At 44.4% G+C, this 19,768-nt stretch overlaps 1 protein-coding gene across 2 annotated transcripts; it reads right to left on the bottom strand.

Annotated features, from left to right (window-relative positions):
- Nucleotides 1–2,976: 2,976 nt before the first annotated feature.
- On the bottom strand, nt 2,977–18,141 carry cryba4 (crystallin, beta A4). 2 transcript variants are annotated; one of them, XM_060843928.1, is made up of 6 exons: nt 17,990–18,141; nt 14,400–14,466; nt 10,006–10,124; nt 7,589–7,730; nt 5,875–6,017; nt 2,977–3,172 (listed from the first exon to the last, which is right to left on the bottom strand). In XM_060843928.1, the coding sequence occupies exons 2-6, from the start codon at nt 14,433–14,435 to the stop codon at nt 3,025–3,027; spliced, it is 588 nt and encodes a 195-aa protein (XP_060699911.1). In that variant the 5' UTR covers nt 14,436–14,466; nt 17,990–18,141; the 3' UTR covers nt 2,977–3,024. The 2 variants fall into 2 exon arrangements, with proteins under 2 accessions (XP_060699911.1, XP_060699912.1); XM_060843929.1 differs by lacking the exons at nt 14,400–14,466; nt 17,990–18,141 and adding an exon at nt 12,461–12,541.
- Nucleotides 18,142–19,768: the final 1,627 nt, after the last annotated feature.

Below are 19,768 nucleotides of genomic sequence, written 5' to 3'. Positions count from 1 at the left end.
AGTTGCATTTCATAATCATTCAAATGAGACCTTCTGTAATCTTTCGACAGTCTCGTAGGCATTAAAATCTGAAATGAGCTGGGGGAGGGTGTTAAATCAGTTAGCCAACGTGTGAAATTTGGATCTGATATAGATACCCTCTAGATTTTAATACTCATTGCTCCCATTAGGATCTGAGAGTCTTGTTTTGATAGAAGTTGACTCTCATTGCATTATATCTCTTTGATGTCAATGAAGTGTAACAATTGTGCTTTATGAAAATCTGGAGACAGTGTCTGTGCCTTTCTCTTTTGTTTGAAGGTGGACTGAGTTAAATTAATTGATGCAGTGCTAGGTTTGAATCTAAGCTGCTTCAGTCCACAATTGGATGAAACCTTCTGGAGCATTAAGTTTGATCAGAATAGCCTGGATCAACTTACTTTAGCAGAATTATCCAAAATGCTACACTCTCCTTACTTCTGTAGATTGGAGAAAGTGAGGACTGCAGATGTTGGAGATCAGAGCTGAAAATGTGTTGCTGGAAAAGCGCAGCAGGTCAGACAGCATCCAAGGAGCAGGAGAAGCAACATTTTGGGCATGAGCCCTTCTTCAGGAGCCCTTCCTGAAGAAGGGCTCATGCCCAAAACGTCAATTCTCCTGCTCCTTGGATGCTGCCTGACCTGCTGCGCTTTTCCAGCAATACATTTTCAGCTCTTACTTCTGTAGATTACCTCAGTAAAATAAAACAATCTTCTCTGTGTCCCATCTTCGACTTATTAGCCTTTGTTTCATTTCTTAAGAAGCTTGGTTGAGGTGTCAGCTGTTTATTGATGATAGTCAACCCTTCCTAATCCACTAAACACCCATATTGTCCTTCCTAATCTATGCTCACAAACCTAACATGTCAATGGTCTCTGCTGAAGTCAAATGAATGGAGTTGTCACAGTAGTATTGAGTGTGAACTATGTTTATAATGTCAAATTATGTTCCCCTTGTCCTCAGGCGTTTAGGTTCAGACTGATCATTCAAAATTGTAAGCATGCATGCAGTCTTGTCAAATTTGTCTCTCTGTACTGAATTTTAACAGATATACAAATGATCTAATAACTGATATCTGGATCCTCTCTGTGGCAAAATGGCCAAAATTGTCTTATATTGCAAGGGAGCTGTGTAATGTTTTCTTCTCACAGAAAGACCACTTTGCACCATAAAGATTGTACCATATACTTGAAACATTGTGTTCAGTTCTGATCGCACGACTATAGGAAAAATACAGAGGCTTTGGAGAGGGTGCAAAGAAGGTTTACCAGGATGTTGCCTGGACTGGAGGGCTTGTCTTATGTAGAGAGGTTGACGAAGCTCAGACCTTTCTCTCTGAAGAGAAGGAGAAAGAGAGGTAACCTGATCAAGGTATACAAGGTAATGAGAGGCATGGATAGAGTCAATAGCCGGAGATGTTTCCCCAGGGTGGGATTGACTGGCATGATGGGGTCATAGTTTAAAGATATTAGGAGAAAGATATAGAGGAGCCATCAGAGAAAGGTTCTTTACGCAGAGAGTTGTGAATGCATGGAATGTGTTGTCAGCGGTGGTGGTGGAAGCAGAGTCATTAGGGACATTTAAGTGACTGCTGGACATGCACATGGACAACAGGGAATTGAGGGGTGAGTAGGTTAAGTTATTTTATTTTAAATTAGGATTAATCCTCAACACAACATTGTGGGCCAAAGGGTTTGTTCTGTGCTGTACCTTTCTATGTTCTAAGATCATCCGAAATAGGAGCCTGTCAAGTCTGTTTCCCCAGCTGCAAATGTGTTGCTGGTCAAAGCACAGCAGGTTAGGCAGCATCTCAGGAATAGAGAATTCGACGTTTCGAGCATAAGCCCTTCTCCAGCATCTGCAGACCTCATTTTTTACTCGAAGTCTGTTTCCCCAGTCAATAGGATCATGGCTAATCCCACTTTCTTCACATCCACTTTTCTCTCTTTTCCCTCGATTTCCCGATTGATCAAGAATCTAGACTACTTACAGTGTGGAAACAGGCCCTTTGGCCCAACAAGTCCACACCGACCCGCCGAAGCGACAACCCACCTATACCCCGACATATACCCCTTACCTAACACTACGGGCAATTTAGCATGGCCAATTCACCTGACCTGCACATCTTTGGACTGTGGGAGGAAACCGGAGCACCCGGAGGAAACCCACACAGACACGGGGAGAATGTGCAAACTCCACACAGTCAGTCGCCTGAGGTGGGAATTGAACCCAGGTCCCTGGCGCTGTGAGGCAGCAGTGCTAACCACTGTGCCACCGTGCCGCCCCGGATCTCTCTAACTCAGCCTTAAATAAGCACAAGGACTCTGCTGTCACAGCTCTCTGTGGCAATGCGTTCCACAGACAAATGGAGGGAGACGTTAGATGTGAAAGGATTGTACAGGCTGTCAATTTGGAAGGTGCTGTCACAGGAGCCTTGGTGAGTCGCTGCAGTCCATCTTACAGGTGGTACATGCTGCTGCCATTGTGGTGGAGGGAGTGAATGTTTAAGCTGGTGATTGGAGTGCCAATCAGTTAACTCTGGCCTTGTTGGTGACGTGCAAATTACATACTCCAACAACCAAGACATTTCTCAGTAATTCAATGTTGTTCGTGTAGTATAAGGTAATGGTTCAGAGTGATATGGTGTGATGCTTTAGCCTGGATGGCGTTGAGCTTGGAGTGTGTGTGTAAAGAAATGACAAACTGCCCTGTTATATAAAAGTAGGGCTGGAGACAGGATCACCGATTGTAAGTGACTCACACACTAACGGTCTCCTGTCAGCACTGCTTACCCTTTAGAACTTCAATTTAAAACCACCAGGGTCAGAGTCTGAAGACTGGTCTCGCTTGGTGGCAAGACCACTTTTACACCATTCCCTGTTCAGACACTAATGAAACCAAACAAGTGCATTTTAACAAAGAAGGCAATTTTATTTCTTTTTGTAATTTCTCTGTTGTTTCAAAGGTTAAAACAAGACTGTGGGGACACAGCCATCAGGGTTCATTTTACTGCTGGATTCTACGGATGGACTGAATCTGGAATGTCTGCGCGTGGGAGCCCCACTCTCTCCAGTGTTTGTACTCTCCGCCGTGACGGTCACATTCCATGATGAATTGGTAGCCGCGGTAACCTGGATATTGGTAGCATACCCATCTGTGGGGGTAGAGATTGGGGAGGGGAGACAATCAAATTGAATTTCACTGGGTCAGTTACTGTCATGTTACTTACTTAGATAAGATACAAGCTGAACCATTTTTTGATACCTGTTACACCTTGCACTTCTTGAGAGGGTAACAGCTGGGCTTTTCCCCCCCCAGTGTGAAAGGCCAGCCCTTTTTCACTCTATTGGCAGCTTGTCCTCAAAGGCTTTGTGGGCGAGAGAGTGGAGACTGGCTCTAATCTAGCAGCTGGTACTACATGGGGTAGTATCTGAGCTCTTTAAACAATATCGAGAAGAATCATCAGTCAGCCATTAAACAGTAAATTAAATTTGAACCATGCACGGAACCAGGCTAAATATTTAAGGGCAAAAGAAGAGAAGGATAAGATTAAAAGAGAGATAAGATTCAAGACAAGACAAAATAAACGTTTTTTTAAAAGTTTCATTCTTTCCAAAATCACTAAGTTTAATTAACGCCTGAAGGAATCAGACTTTACATTTGTGAAATTAGAATTTCAGGTCCAGAAAGATTGTCAGTACTTATCCTTTATCACACTTTTAAAAACTCATCTCGCCATGATTATGCAAGCCCAAACATTTTTGGTGTCTTCAGTGGTGCAAGTTGATGTAAGTGCATTGATTTCCCTGATGGCTCTCTCAGCAAGGCTTGCTACAACATACCCTTTGGATACAAAGTATCTGCAACCGTGACTTCCAGAATGCTGCCTTTTACTGTCCTGATTTGGAGATGCCAACGTTGGACTGGGGTGTACAAAGTTAAAAATCACACAACACTAGGTTATAGTCCAACAGGTTTAATTGGAAGCAGTATCTTTCAGAGCACCTGATGAAGGAGCGGCACTCCGAAAGCTAGTGCTTCCAATTAAAGCTGTTGGACTAGAACCTAGTGTTGTGTGATTTTTAGCATTTTACTGTGAATGTGTGGATCTCAGGAGTTGCAGTCTGATTTTCCCTGTCAGTCTCATCGCTGTTGTCAATGTGCAATCCAAGATACATTATGTAGACTGCCACAGACTGTTACTGGGAACGCACTACATTTGAATTCCAGTCACAATGATGAAAGGATGATGTACTAACCCGCTAACATCTAATACTCTAATTTGCGTCATAATGATAAAATGAACTCCATTTAATGTTCATTATTTTGGGTCAAAAAGTGATCTCTTGTGCATCAATCATGGCAGAGCTCTAACTGCTGAGAATGTTCAGCTTGTCAGTTGCATTTCTCGTGCTGACTAGGTTAAGGTTGAAAGTCCTAAAGACTCAAAAGAAGCTTCGTGTGCAGCTCAGATACAAAGTGAGTTGATTAAAGGTCTTGCTACTTGGCCTAAAAAATCCAACAGCGATCTCTTGCTTTTGTCCCAGTGTAAGATTTCTATTTTCAGAGCAGCTAGCTTTCCTCAGTAAGATTATTACACATTGTCAAAGTGTGCGCAGTTTAAACTGTGACCTCCTGCCCACTGGGATCCAGGGAGGGAATATTCACACCCTCTTGCTAAACAGCTGTGAGAAGACTCGCAAGCATAACGTAGGTTGCATTAAAATTCGAGCATTTGGAAGAACAAACAGATTATTGACGGTTTTGTAAATCCATATTGTGGGGCGCGTAATTGGATATGTATTTTAGTGCAAAGACAACGCTGTGGGGTGAGAACAGGAAACTGCTGTCAACTGGAAATTTCCTTTCGAAAGCCGCACAAGCATAATGGGCTGTCCTCCTAGGTGGTAAGATTCTGTCATCATGAGGTCAAGAATTCAGAACATCTCTATACAAGGAGGTGAAAGGAGTAATGGGAAAGGAAGGTTTTCTAAACTCCTGTCCAGTGGGCTAGAAGGTGGACTGGGCTGGGAAAATGGTGGACAGCAGTGTTAGGATAATTTCCTAATGGCGTCCTGTCATTGAGAATGTTTCCTAGTGATGGGTTTTTATGTGGATTCATTGCCCGTCTCTTTGTCAGGCAGTGGATTTCTGAACACACCATCCTGTGAGGAGCAGTCACATTTACAGAGACAGCCACACTGCAATGCCCAGGAGTGTGTGTGTGTGTTTGTGTGTGTGTGTAGGGCGGGGAGAAGGGGGCGTAATACTGCACATTCCATGCCCCAACAATAGGGGGCCACAGTCAGTCAAGGATGCTCCAGATACCACACTGGAGCAGCTGCTTAGACCCTGTTACTTAGACTAACCTTGCCAAGCAATGTCCACATTGAGGAACTCGCCTCTCACTTGCCACAACAATGGCGGTCTCTCCTGGTAGAGGTGTCAGGGCTTCAGAGCTGCCAGCCCCTTGATTGGGAAGCAGCAGCCACACCCTGTCCACCATCCTTAATTGGATGAAATCTCAGAGGTAGTTTTTTTTGTAAAGTTAATTCATGAGATGTCGCTGGCTGAACCAGCATTTAGTGCCCATCCCTAGCTTCCCTGGAGAAGGTGGTAGTGAGCTGCAGATAGTTAGGGGATAATCTCCAGGAATAGCCCTGAGCTCAGAGCCAGAATGTGTGGACATGGGACCCCTGTTTGTTCTTGATATTGGAATCACGAAGACTGTGGTAAAATGCAGCCCCTCAGGCTATAGGGGCATTACGATTATAGCTGTACTCGAGGGGAGGGTCTGTAAACTGACTAGATATTGGGGAGAATGAGTTGTCTCATGTGCTTGTTGGAAACACTTACGCGCCGGAGTGGATTCGGAAGGATCCAACTTCATTGTTGCACCAGCCCATGGCTTGTAGAGAAGGATAGTCATCGGACAGCTCACCCTTCCTGCCCAGGAAGTTCTCCCTCTCAAACATGGACATCCGACATTCACGGTGGTTCTGTGAGAAGCAAATCATAACAACTTATTTGTGTAACACTTTGTTATCATAAAGGCATAAGCAATAGGACCAGGAGTAGGCCTTCAAACCTCAGCTGTCATTCTATCAGATTATGACTGATCTGCGCTAATCTCAACTCCTGTTTCCATACCATCTATTCATTGCCCTCAATTCCTCGATATTTCAAAGAGCTGTCTTCTTCCTCTTCAAACACTTCTGGTGATCTCACCTCCGCATTCTCTTGGCTAGACAACTGCAGACATGCACTACCCTTGGGAGGTGAAATTCCTTTGCCTTAAATGAGTGGCCCCTTATTCTGTAACGATCCCCCACAGTTAAACGTTTCCCCTCTAGTGACACACGTTTCCAGCTTTTGAGATCAACCTGCTGGTGCAATGCTGCCTTTCAGACTGGAGGCTTGTGACCAGTGGAGTACCACAAGGATTGGTCCTGGGTCCACTGCTTTTTGTCATTTATACAAATGATTTGAATGCAAACATAAGAGGTATAGTTAGTAAGTTTGCAGATGACATCAAAATTGGGAGGTGTAGTAGATAGTGAAGAAGGTTATTCAGAGTACAACAAGGTCTTGACCAGATGGGCCAATGGGCTAGGGAGTGGCAGATGGAGTTTAATTCAGATAAATGTGAGGTACTGCATTTTGGAAAAGCAAATCTTAGCAGGACTTATACACTTAATGGTAAGATCGTGGGGAGTGTTGCTAAACAAAGAGACCTTGGAGTGCAAGTTCATAGTTCCTTAAAAGTGGAGTTGCAGTAGATTGGATAAAGATGAAGATGTTTGGTATGCTTTCCTTTAGTAGTCAGAACAATGAGAACAGGAGTTGGGACGTCATGTTGCGGCTGCACAGGACATTGGTTAGACCACTTTTGGAATATTGTGTGCAATTCTGGTCTCCTTCCTATTGGAAGGATGTTGTGAAACTTGAAGGGGTTCAGAAAAGATCTACAAGGATGTTACCAGAGTTGGAAAGTTTGAGCTATAGGGAGAGGCTGAATAAGCTGGGGCTGTTTTCCCTGGAGCATCAGAGGCTGAGGGGTGACCTTATGGACGTTTATAAAATCATGAGGGGCATGGATAGAATAAATGGACAAGGTGTTTTCCCTGGGGTGGGGAAGTCCAGAACTAGAGGGTAAAAGGTAAGGGTGAGAGGGGAAAAATTTAAAGGAACCTAAGGGGCAACATTTTCACACAGAGGGTGGTGCGTGTAATTTAGGATATCTGGTCAGCATGAACGAGTTGGACTGAAGGGTCTGTTTCTGTGCTGTAAATCTCTATGACTGTATTTGGCATTTAACCTCTGCCGTGTAAATGTATCTGTGAATAACATGAAGCTGCTGCCTAACCAAACTCACCAATACATTTTACATATCCTTTCTCATTTGTGTAGATTTTGCTTCCTCTGAAAGATATCTTTGCTATTTGCCTCATCCACTGTTTGTGGTGGTGGATTTTAGATTCTCTGGGTGTCTAATCATGTACGTGTGCTCAGAACTGCTTAAGAAGTCGGAGGTTTGACTTGAGCACGTTGTGTGCACCGGGATACTTACAGCACAGGCGATAGGTCGGAAGGAGGTCAGTCTCTCGATGTGATAGGAGTTGCTGCCACTCCAGCTGTCCCAGCGTGGGTACTGCCCTCTCTCCAGGACAAACTGCTGCCCCTGGTAGGCCGCATGTTCGTAACCTACCCAGCTACAGAGAAAATACAAGGAGGTCAGAACAATCCCCAGTAAGTCTCACTAGCACACATTTCAAAGTCCCTTTCAAAGCAGGTTTGATTATCCTTCAAAGCTCTGCATTTGTCTTTGACATGAAGAAAGGCTCCGATATGAGGAATGGTGGGAGTCTCGACTAACCGGTTCTATATGACTGATGTCCTGAATGTGGGATATTGATCTGCATCGTTTAAGCACCATAAAACCCTAGCTTTCCATCCACGATTCTTCTGAAATCCAGATACATTGCCCTTCACCATTCCTGTTCATTTCCACTTGTTTATCTTGTCACATCTCATTAGCATGGCGTGCTGAAAATCGAACTCCTCTATTTCCAGAATCCTCACAAACATTCAAGATTTTTATCAAAGTATCCAAGAATTCCTCACTTTTCCTGTATTTTAGACCCAGATTGACAGAGCACATAACAAGAATTACAATTTGTTACAAGTAAATAGATTCTAGTGACAGTTAAGCAATTATGAGCTGTCAACATATAACTCAACTGGTTAGCATCTTTTAAAACCCCTTCCACACACATACAGACAAAAGAACGCAGTGTTATGGGTGAAGGGAAAAACAGGGATTGCAGTTCAGTGCCCCCTGTCCAAAAGGTTTATTGGAAAGCTCATCAGGACTTGCTGTTACTCAATCTCTCTTTCTCCAGGTACCATTGACTTCCTTGCAGAAGGCACATGGCGACTGTTCCCCTCAGAGAGAAGACGACTAAGTGGAGATCTAACAGAGGTTTTCAAAATCATGAGGAGGCTATAGTAGAAAGCAAGAAGCTATTCCTCCTTATAAAGGATCAAGAAAGAGAGGGCCCAGATTTAGAGTGATTTGCAAAAGGAGATAGTATGAAATGAACCGCCTGGAAGTTTGGTGGAGGCATATTCAGTTGAGGCATTAACAGAGTACGGGGTGATTGCTTAGATAGAAATAATGCCATAAGATCATACAGAAGCATAATTACATCATTCAGCTCATTGAGTCCTCTATTCGGTCATGGCTGATATGTTTCTCAACCCCATTCTCCTGCCTTCTCCCCATAACCTCGAATCTCTTATCAATAAGTGCTTATCTATCTCTATCTTAAATACACTCAATGACTTGACCTTCACAGCCTTCTGCAGCAATGAATTCCATAGGTTTATCGTGCTCTCTCTGAAGAAATTCTTTCTCTTTACCATGAGGCTGCACCCTCAGCACCTCGTGCCTCATACTATTGGGAGCATCTTCTCCATGTCCACTATATTCAGGCCTCTCAGTATTCGAAAAGTTTCTATCAGATCTCTCCTCATCCTTTTAAACTCCACTGAGTACAGACCCAGAATCATCATCTGCTCCTCCTATAACAAGCCCTTCATCCCCAGGATCATTGTTTTAAACCTCCTTCAGACCCCCTCCAACAACACCACATCTTTCCTTAGATACAGGACTGAAACTGCTCACAATATTCCAAACCCAGTCTGACCAGAGCCTTATACAGCCTCAGCAGTAGATCTCTGCTCTTGGATTCTAGCCCTCTTGAAATGAAAGCGACCATTTGCATTTGCCTTGCTAACTGCCACCTGAACGTGCATGTTAACTCTAAGAGAATCCTGTACAAGGACTCCTAAGTCCCTTTGTGCTTCAGATTTCTGAAGCCTTTCTCCTTTTATAAAATAACCTACGCCTCTAATCTTCTTACCAAAGTGCATAATCTCACAGTTTCCCACTTTGCATTCCATCTGCCGCTCCTTTGCCCACTCGCCCAGCCTGTTCAAATCCTTCTGCAGCCTCCCTGCCTCCTCACCACTACCTGTCCCTCTGTAAGGATATGGGGTGAAAGTAGGAAGTTAATAGTATGTAATGATGCTCATTTGAAGAGCCAGTATAGACTCGAAGGGCTGAATGACCTCCTCTTACATGTAACACTTCAGTGATTCTGTGACATTTGACTTGAAACATTAACTTTGCTTCTCTCTTGACTGGTGCTGCCAGACCTGCTGATTTTCTGTTTTTATTCTAAGACCAATGGATTATTAGAATAAAGGGAACATAAAGGTTAATGTCATATGGATCTACCTGTAGATCTCTTCAGCATATTCTATGTATAGTGTAAGATCTCAGAGAGAGATACTGATTTTGAAGAGTGAAAGTAGTTAACATTAGATACACTGACAGGGCGTCGAGTTTAAACAGCATTGTTCCTTTCTGTGACACCTCACTGTGGTATAATCTCTCACGCTGTTTCCGATCCAGATACTCACGCTCCACTTTCCACCTTCATGGACCGCACAGTTTCAAATCCAAACTCCATCATGTTGCGACATTCCGCCGTGAATTCATGTCGACGGCCCTGGAAGAACTCCTCATCCCAGACAATGATCTGCAGGAGAGCGGGCGAGGGGAACAAAGATGATTAGATTGTGAATTTCATTATAGTGGAATTAAGCGTTGATTTGATTGGACAAAATATGCACCTTCATTTGGGAGCAAAGTTGTCAAAACCCAGTAGAAATAAACAGCAAGCTCTGCGGGAAGCCTCTATATTTCACAACAATTCCCATCTGCTGCAAGTTCTGGGCTGAAATACAGGCTTGATATAGCTCTGAAGCCAGTAATACATGAATTGTGGTACATTAAGCCCCTAACCCTCAGAAATCCCTGTCCTCCCTCTAATTCAAGCCTATTGAGCATTCCCAACTTTAGCTGCTCCACCACTGTTGGCTGTCTTTCAGTTGCTTCAGGCCTAACCTCTGGAATTCCTTCCCTACACCCCTCTACCTAATTACCTTGTGTTCCTCATTTAAGCCTCACCTCTGACCAAACGTGAGGCCATACGTGGATGAATGAAGGAATGAATGATTTTATTGTCACATATATCTCGAAAGATACAGTGAAAAGTGTTTTATCATCACAATCCAGTGCTATTTTGAGTTACAAAGAATCACTACAGTGTGGAAGCAGGTATTTGGCCCATCAAATCCACACCAATGTTCCAAAGAGCATTCCACCCAGATCCAACCCCCTATCATATCCCTGTCACCATGCATTTCCCAGAAAGTGCAGACTGCAGATGCTGGAGAGGCAGGGTTGACGTTTTGGGCATGAGCTCATTCCTGATGAGGGGCTTATGCCCAAATTCTGCCTGACCTGCTGTGCTGTTCCAGCACCACACTTTTTGACTTATTTCCCATAGCTAACCCACCTAACCTACACATTCCTGGACACTATGGGCAATTTAGCATGGCCAATCCATCTAACTTGCACATCTTCACACTGTGGCAGGAAACTAGAGCACCCGGAGAAAACCCACACAGAAACGGGGAGAATAGGCAACAACATCCATAAGTCACCCAAGGGTGGAATTGAACTCAAGTCCCTTGTGTTGTAAGGCAACAGTGCTAACCACTGAGCTACCATGCCATCCCTTACGGTGAGGTGTATTGTAATATTAAATCTACAATAAGCCATGTGCAAAATATAAGGAACTCACTAAGCCTCCTCCTTTTAAACCTTGATCTTCATCACCTACTGGGACAAGGGACAGCATCAGCTGCAAGTCTCCCTCCTATATCAGAATGAAATACTGCTCCCTCAGGGGCGCTAGGTCAAAACTCTCCAACTGCCTCCCTGAGGGTGTGCTACAGCCTGAAGGCTGCTGGCAGCTCTCTACCTCCTTCACAACGGCAATTAGGGACAGACAGTAAATGCTGGCACAGTCAGCGGCACCCATGTGAGAATTAAAGATGTTTAAAAAAATTGTGCAGGTCACTATGCGACCGTAGGCTTATTTTTGAAGGGGAAACCATAGAGGTGCTCTGGATAGCTTACTGCCAGTAGGAGGTTGCACTGCGGTGGTTTCGCACAACTTGTAATCTACGTGAGATCCATGCTAATACAAATATCATCAAGGACTGGTAGACCTAGTTAATTAACATGTACTGCTGGCCTTTCACCTGTAAAACCTTGCTGGTTAAAGGTGATGGCCAAGTGGTTTTATTGTTAGTATATTAAATCCAGAAACTCAGTCAGTGTTCTGAGTTCAAATCCTGCCATGACAGATGAATTCAATTTAAATAAAAGCTGAATCGATCATGACCATGAAACCATTGCAGAATGTTGGGAAAAACCCATCTGGATCCCTCATGTCCTTGTGGGAAGGAAATCTATCATAATCACCTGGTCTGGCCTACATGTGACTGCAGATCCACAGCATTGTGGCTGGCTCTCAGTTGCTTCTGAAATAGCCTATCAAGCAGCCCAGCAGTTACAGACAGTCAATAAATGATGCCCAGTTAGCAAAGCCCACATCCCGTGAATAAATAAAGGGAAATAAGTCATCGTGGGTGCCTTGCCCAGTGTTTAGAGCAGCTTAACAAACTGTAAATAGAAATGAATGCTCCGAATGACAGATGGTTTATATTGGGTACCAGCATGAAAATTAGACAAAAAGATCAGTTAAGAAAATTGCCATGGTAACTGTAGGCCTCAGACAAATTCACGTAGAAACCCCAGCAGGACCATTGCATCATACATCATCAAATTAATGAAAGCCGTCAAAAGAATTTTAAAATGTTATTTAAGGATTTTTGTGATCGCAAGATATGGAAAAAAAGCAACACAGAAAACATACTCCAAGTAAAAGCCCATTAGGACTGTGACATATAATTAGATTTAGTTACTTCGAGCAATTTAATTTCTTCACAGCATATTATTTACCTCTGACTGCCTGCTCACTGCAATTACATATCATTATGTGGCCGTTATTTAGCAGACTTCTGGACGGGCTGGAGCTACTGCAGGGCAGGGAGTTGAAAACAGCAATACCTTCCTTTGGTCTAAATTTGGCTACCAACTGAAACTGCCCTTTCAGACAATGCACAAACAGACATGTTTTCTCCATTTCCCTTCATGCTTGTCACGATGCAGCCTCATGGTTAAAGTTGGCAGATTTCCAAACATCTCATGTTGTTTTTAGTTTGATTAGGGCCTTTTTGGTTTTGAGCTAGCTGACCTTTCCATGTTTCTTCCATGTGCCAAAGCTAGTTCTGGCTTGTTAAATGTAGCAATGATGTGAATGTGGCAGCACATTGACACACACACACATTGTGGCAACACATTGACACATGCACACGCACACACACATATACACACGCATGCGCACACATACACATGCGCATATACACATGCACGTGTGCATACACATACACACATGCACACACGCATGCACACGTGCACACACACATACACACGCACATACGGACACACAAACACGCACAAGCAAACACAAGCACATAAATGCATAATAAATTTCAAACATTGCAGTACAGTCAGTTCTTTCATAATGCGATGGTTGCATTCTTGTGCAATCCCACATTACAGAAAAATCATGCTTTACAAACAGTGTTTAAAATGTTGGCCAAGTAATTGCTTACATCCAACATGTTTTAAAAGTTTGCACTTTAGAAAAAGTGTCCCCAACTCATCAATTGCATTACAGAGAATTCACGTTGACAGACGCATGTTGTAACAGAATGACCTGTGGTTGAAAAAGACACTACCATCACTTCGCAAGGGCAGTCTGGAATGCGGGAGCTGAAAATACTGGTCTTGACAAGGATAACCTTATCCACACAGGAACAAAACCAGTTTTGAGCAATAGTGTCTCAGAAGGTGGCTCAGGAACACAATGGCTTGGACAGATGTATTTGAGATCTGTTTGTTTTAATTCTGAAGGTGGAGCAAGGTTGAGGTGTGTGTAGACGTGAATCCTAAGTGTGTATGTGAAATGCATAAGGGGTTTGAAACAATAATGCACCAGAGGCCTGTGAGGCAGTGCACTTACCCATCTGATCCTCAGGCAAGATTAGAGTGGTGCTGGGAAAGCACAGCCTTCGAGGTCAGGCAGCGTATGAGGAGAAAAAGTCGACGTTTTGGGCAGGAGCCCTTCATCAGGACAGTTATAGACTAACCACTGCCCCGACTAATTCCTGAAACATTCCCCGGTCAGGTGGTGGGGGTAGTGCCCAGTGAACCTGGATCTGAGCCTGAACAGAAGAGTCGTGCCAACTGTAAGGTTGTTTATTTTGATCCTGGGTAATTGATCAATTGCCACCTTGCTGCCTTGGCCAGCTGACCAAGTCAACATGCGCAGGTTTGAGGAGATTTCCTAGGATTTGTATATTGCCTGGCCAGCTGACCAAGTCAACATGTAGAGGTTTGAAGAGAGCTCCTGGGTGGGATATGTGGCCTGGCCAGCTGACCAAGTCACCCATGTGCAGGTTTCAGGAGAGCTCCCGGGCAGGATATGTGGCCTTTTGGTACAGCTTCCATCCTGCCTGTTGACCCATGATCCACTTCTCATTCTTTAATCTAAGGTCGATGCCTGCACACAGTTCATTAATTGGGCTTTGCATTGCATGACTACTGATATCCTGAAGGGTGTCTCTTTGGGTTTTATGGATGGGGTTGTGGGATGCCAGCTTTGTGACTCTGGTGGGCATATACTGGGGTTACTGCAGGGCATGTGATCGCACACTCTGAGGACCACTGACACAAATATCTTTCTGAGCTGGAGATGAGAACGGGACAGGCTCCAATACGAGAGACCATGTCTGGGTCAAAGTAACAAACATCATCCCAGTGCATTTTGCCTTACCTTCCAGTGACTGGAGAGCTTGGTACAGTGAGACATCCTGAATTTTATATATATTTAGGGCTTAGTCCTGGAACAAATAAAGAATGAGATTAGATTAAACACTGCACTTAATGGTGTTTGCTGCCTTGTAAAGCACACTTTTCCACAGATAGATACAACAGTAGGCCTGTACAAGCTATGAGAAAGAGTTATTCAATCAAAAAGAGCCAAGAGCAGGCATTTTTGTCATTTGAGCCTCAGCAGTGAGTGACAGGTTACCTTCCAGAAAGGGGATCATGATTTAGCACTTACTCACAAGGGCTTTCCCATACATTTTCAAAAGTTTCATTTTCTAATATTTAACCAATTTTATTAGATCATATCATCCAATTGCACAGTGCAGAAGAGGGCATTCAACCCATCGAGTCAGCGTCAACATGTGAGAAACACCTGACCTTCAACCTCATCCCATTTACGAGCACTTGGCCCATAGCCTTGAATGTTATGGCGTTCCAAGTGCTCTTCCAGGAACCTTTTTTAAATAATGAGAGATAACTTGCCTCTACCACCCTCCCAGACAGCGCATTCCAGACCGTCATCTGGATAAAAACGTTTTCCTCACATCTCCTCCCTAAAACTCCTGCCCCTCACCTTGAACCTGTGTCCTTTCATGACTAACCCTCCAGCTAAGGGGAACAGCTGCCCCACACCCACTCTGTCTACCCCCCTCATAATTTGCTACACCTCAATCAGATCGATCCTCAGTCTTCTGTTGGAAACAACCCAAGCCTATCCAACCTCCCTCTGTCGTTTCCAACCCAGGCATCATCCTGGCGAACTTCCTCTGCACTCCCTTGGTGTAGTCACATCCCTCCTGAAACACACCGCTAAACTCTCGCCATCCGACATCTGAAGGGAGAATGCATCATCTTCCGCCTTGGGACCCTTCAACTACATGGCATTGACATTGACTTCACTAGTTTCGAAATCTCTCCTCCACCACACCTCATCCCAGATCCAAACCTCCAACTTGGCACCGCCCTTTTGAACTGACCTACTCATCCAATTTCCTTTCCACCTATCCTCTCCACCCTCCCCATCGACCTATCACAAGCACCTCCTACCTGCATCCATCTATCACCATCCCACATACCCTGTCCCCCCTCAGCTCCACTCCCACCCTCCTATTTATCTCTCAGACCACTCACCACCCCCCAGCATTCCTGGTGAAGGATTTATGCCCGAAACATTGATTCCCCTGCTCCTCAGATGCTGCCTGACCTGCTGCATTTTTCTAGCGCCACACATTTTGATGCTGACTCTTCAGCATCTGCAGTCCTCACTTTCTCCCAGTAACCACTCTGCTGTAATACCCTCGCTGGAAGGTGACATGCTGCTCTGATTGCAGAGATCCAATTGTAAAGCTTGAACTCTTTGGGCACCAGTGCCAGTGCAACTGTACCCTACCCTCAAGAACTGTCTTCCTTTGATTCCCATTGATCAGAGTGCACTCTGGGCGAAGCACTGCCATGGTTTGACATTACCACCTTCTCAGGATTGAAGGCACAATGTCAGCTGTGTACAGGGCCAGTTCTAACCTGTGTGAGGGAGAGCAGTAGTTCTGATCTGGAATGCCTCAGTGGGTAATGTTGGCAGCAGATTCAATAAGTTCCAGAACAGGATGAGCAGGACCCTCAGGACTTGGTACAGTGTTGAACCAATACATCTGTCTGTCTCACCCAGGAGAATGAAGATGCAGGTATGGAACCATGGGGGAGAGACTGTGAGCACTGTGCCTCCTGGACTCCACTAGTTACTTTAGTGCTCAGCTATACAGCATCCTAAATCTCAGCTTCTGCTTACCCGATAGTGATTCCCTGTTGGGATTTGCTGCTCTAATTAGGGAATGGCGACCCAGAGTCAGAGTGCCCCTGGGTCCCTCCCACCACAAAAGTAGTTGAAAGAGAGAAGGCCAGTGGTAGGACCTAGTTAAATAACAGTTATGACTCTGAAGAAGAGAGTTTTGAGTTATTAACTAAACCTTAACCTTGATTCCACAGTTGAAGCTCAGTGACTCTCCCAATCACACGGCTAACAGGAACCTCTCTTGCTCTTACTGTCTGTCCCCGGTGTGTCCCTGGCCTGTCCCTGGCGTGTTCCCGGCCTGTCCCCAGCCTGCGCTGTCAGGATTCATGTTTTGATGGGTATTGATATTCAAGTTGTCTGCCATGTTATGAAGACACACATTGTGGTAATTGAATCCTGGGTGGCACTCAATCCCAGAGGCAGGAACATACTCACTGAACCCAAAACCCAAAAGGATTTTGCAATTTTGTTGCTCCTCTATCAGGAGCTGCTACAAAAGAAGAGTTAAAACAAAGGGGCAGATCAAGAATGGCAGAGCAGGCTGGAGGGGCTGAATGGCCGACTCCTGTTTTTTCTGTAAAATTATAATTAAAGATCCTTGTTACTTTACACTCTGCTCCCAACACCAAAGGAAAATAAAATTACACAGGCTCCACAGCACGGAAACAGTCCATTGGTCCTAACAAGTCCATACCAAAGTTTATCGTCTGCACAATCTTCTTGTTACTCTATTCCTTTCCTCACATGTAGGTTTTTTTAAATCTAGATGGTCTTGTGGAGCAGTGGGTAGTGTTCCTACCTCTGGGTTTGAGTACCATCCAGGAATTGATGACCACAAACGGTGTCTTTTCATGACACGGCAGACAAGTTGAGTATCAATATCCAGCAAAACATGAATCCTTACAGTGTAGGCCGGGGACAGGCCGCGGGCAGGCTGGGGACAGGCTGGGGACAGGCTGGGGATAGGCCGGGGACAGGCAGGAAGAGCAGGAGAGGTTCCTGGTCAGCTGTGTGATCGGGAGAAATTGGAGTCTCAGCTATCACTATCTGTAGCTCGAGGCAACAACATGCATGTAAAAGTGCTAGTTGCCATAGCAACGCAGACTCCCTAAATGTAACACACACATTAAAAATATTGAACTTCCCCTTAAATACATCCAAACTACTCATCAGAACTACTCCCTGTCGTGATAATTTCCACAGCCTATCAACTCTCTGCTTTTCCTGCATGCCTGTGTTCTTTTATTAATGACTGTGTTAGATTTTATGACCCCCCCTTCCCAGTTTTGAACTTACCCATAAATAGAAATATCTTTCACACATCTACTCCATCAATCCCTGAAGTGCACACTAATCACTTGTACCTGATCGTTCCCCTAACCTTCTCAGTTCTGGAGAAAAGAGCCTGTACAGTTGATTTTTTTCTCTCAGATAACTGTATCCCCTGTTATCATCCTTTGCAAATTTTTTTTGCACTTTCCATAGCGCCTCTGTACTACACAGAACAGAACTAGTCACTGAGCTTCAACTGTGGAATCAAGGTTAAGGTTTAGTTAATAACACAAAACTCTCTTCTTCAGAGTCATAATTGTTATGTAACTAGGTCCTACCACTGGCCTTCTCTCTTTCAACTATTTTGCCCCAGTATTTTTTTGTTATGGTCTTCCAACGGAGGATGGCCCACATCCTGTACATGATTTGAAGTAGCAACTACAGCATATTTTCTCAAACATGGCAACACTCACCTTTTGTAGACCGGAACGCACAGCTCTGATACTAAGTTGTTTCCTCTCAGGGTTTTTATAGCTCACACTTTAAGCAGAGTCAATTGCAGAGACCTGTATTCATCAAACTCCTGGCTCAGCAGCAGGGGAGGGGATTCATCAAGAGTTTATTGTGTTCGCAACAATGTAGAGCAATGTCATGATCTATAGTTAACAGAGGAATGCATGAAGAATACTGCAAGCACATCACATCAGTAAAAATAACTTTAGCATTAACCCTTTGACCCAGTTACTTACTACCCAGCACCTATAGCTAGAGTGCAACTCTTCAACAGTGAGTCACAGAAACCGATGCTGTGCCCAAAGTTACACAGATCAAATACAGTGAGACTGTTTACCAATTTGCCATGTGGGCGTTCTGGTCAGCTGCCCATTGTAAAATCTGAAACCAATGCTGATGAAATATTTCCACAGCGTATGGCTGGCCAGCAGCCCCAACTCTGAGACTTTGGTGACAAGTTGAAAATTCATCCCGGTTTTCCCTGAACCACCTAAAGCTGGGATCAGCTACCTCAGGTTACGTTGAGCAGAACAGGCACGCTGTGAAATGCAGTCCTACACTGGGCAGTGCCATACGTCTATGTAGATACCTCTGTACTCGACATACATTTAACTCTCAGATTATCATTAGTTGGGTGGCACAGTGCTCAGTGGTTAATACCGCTGCTTCAAAGGACTAGGGACTCCAGGTTCCATTCCAGCCTTGGGTGACTGTGCAAACTCCACTCTTCCCCGTGTCTGTGTGGGATTGCTCCTCAAAGATGTGCAGGTTAATTGGATTGGCTATGCTAAATTCCCCATACTGTCTGGGATGTGCAGACCAGGTGGTTTAGTTATAGGGAATTCAGGGTTATCCGATTGGGTGGTGGATCTGAGTGGAGTTGGTGTGACTTGATGAGCCAAATGACTTCCTTCCACACTGTAGGGATTCTATGATTTGGCAATCTGTTGGCATTAAGAGATAGATGTGACTTTCATTTGTTCCAGACACTTAGGTCTTTGATGAAGTATAGCTATTGTCAGAAATGAGTGACCCTATTTGCTCACAACAAGAATCCATATATAGTCAGAGTGACAACTAAATCTTCTCCATTTGAGAGTTGGCTCAGGGACAAATATTGGTGAGGAAAATGTTGGGAGTTCCTCCACTTTTCTATGAAATAATGTCAAGGAGCCTCTTACATCCGCCCAAGAACCAGGCAGACATGTCTGTAGTTTAATATCTCATCTAAAAGAAGCCAGCACTGGCAATGCAGCTCTCCCACAGTATGGCAAGCCTAGGGTTTGTGCTCATGCGCTACATTCAAACCCAAATCTTTTGACTCAGAAACCAGGCTGATACTAACTTGAACCCATCCTTTCCCAATCACTTTACAGCAAGCTGGTATGGAAAGTACCATGGTGAGGTGGGTTTCATTTTCTCGATGTCAACTAACATTTCCCTCCTCCATCGTCAGGACTAACGTCTACTCGGTGTTGTATATTCACCAGCATTCACAACCAACATTAAGATTAGATTAGATTACTTACAGTGTGGAAACAGGCCCTTCGGCCCAACAAGTCCACACCAACCCGCCGAAGCGCAACCCACCCATACCCCTACATTTACCTCTTGCCTAACACTACGGGCAAGTTAGCATGGCCAATTCACCTGAGCCGCACATCTTTGGACTGTGGGAGGAAATCGGAGCACCCGGACGAAACCCACACAGACACGGGGAGAACGTGCAAACTCCACAC

Source organism: Hemiscyllium ocellatum, chromosome 24 (genome assembly GCF_020745735.1).
Source record: "Hemiscyllium ocellatum isolate sHemOce1 chromosome 24, sHemOce1.pat.X.cur, whole genome shotgun sequence".
Taxonomy (NCBI): domain Eukaryota; kingdom Metazoa; phylum Chordata; class Chondrichthyes; order Orectolobiformes; family Hemiscylliidae; genus Hemiscyllium; species Hemiscyllium ocellatum.
Note: the sequence above shows the minus strand (reverse complement) of the source record. Positions and strands in the feature narration are given on the sequence as shown.

What these genes read in the sequence shown, in the direction of transcription:
- cryba4 (XM_060843928.1), bottom strand. Translation starts at nt 14,435, where the DNA reads ATGTCTCACTGTACCAAGCTCTCCAGTCACTGGAAG. An exon ending in AGCTCTCCAGTCACTGGAAG is followed by an intron (nt 10,125 to 14,399) that starts GTAAGGCAAAAT and finishes GCTCTCCTGCAG; the next exon opens with ATCATTGTCTGGGATGAGGA. An exon ending in ATGAAGGTGGAAAGTGGAGC is followed by an intron (nt 7,731 to 10,005) that starts GTGAGTATCTGG and finishes TTTTCTCTGTAG; the next exon opens with CTGGGTAGGTTACGAACATG.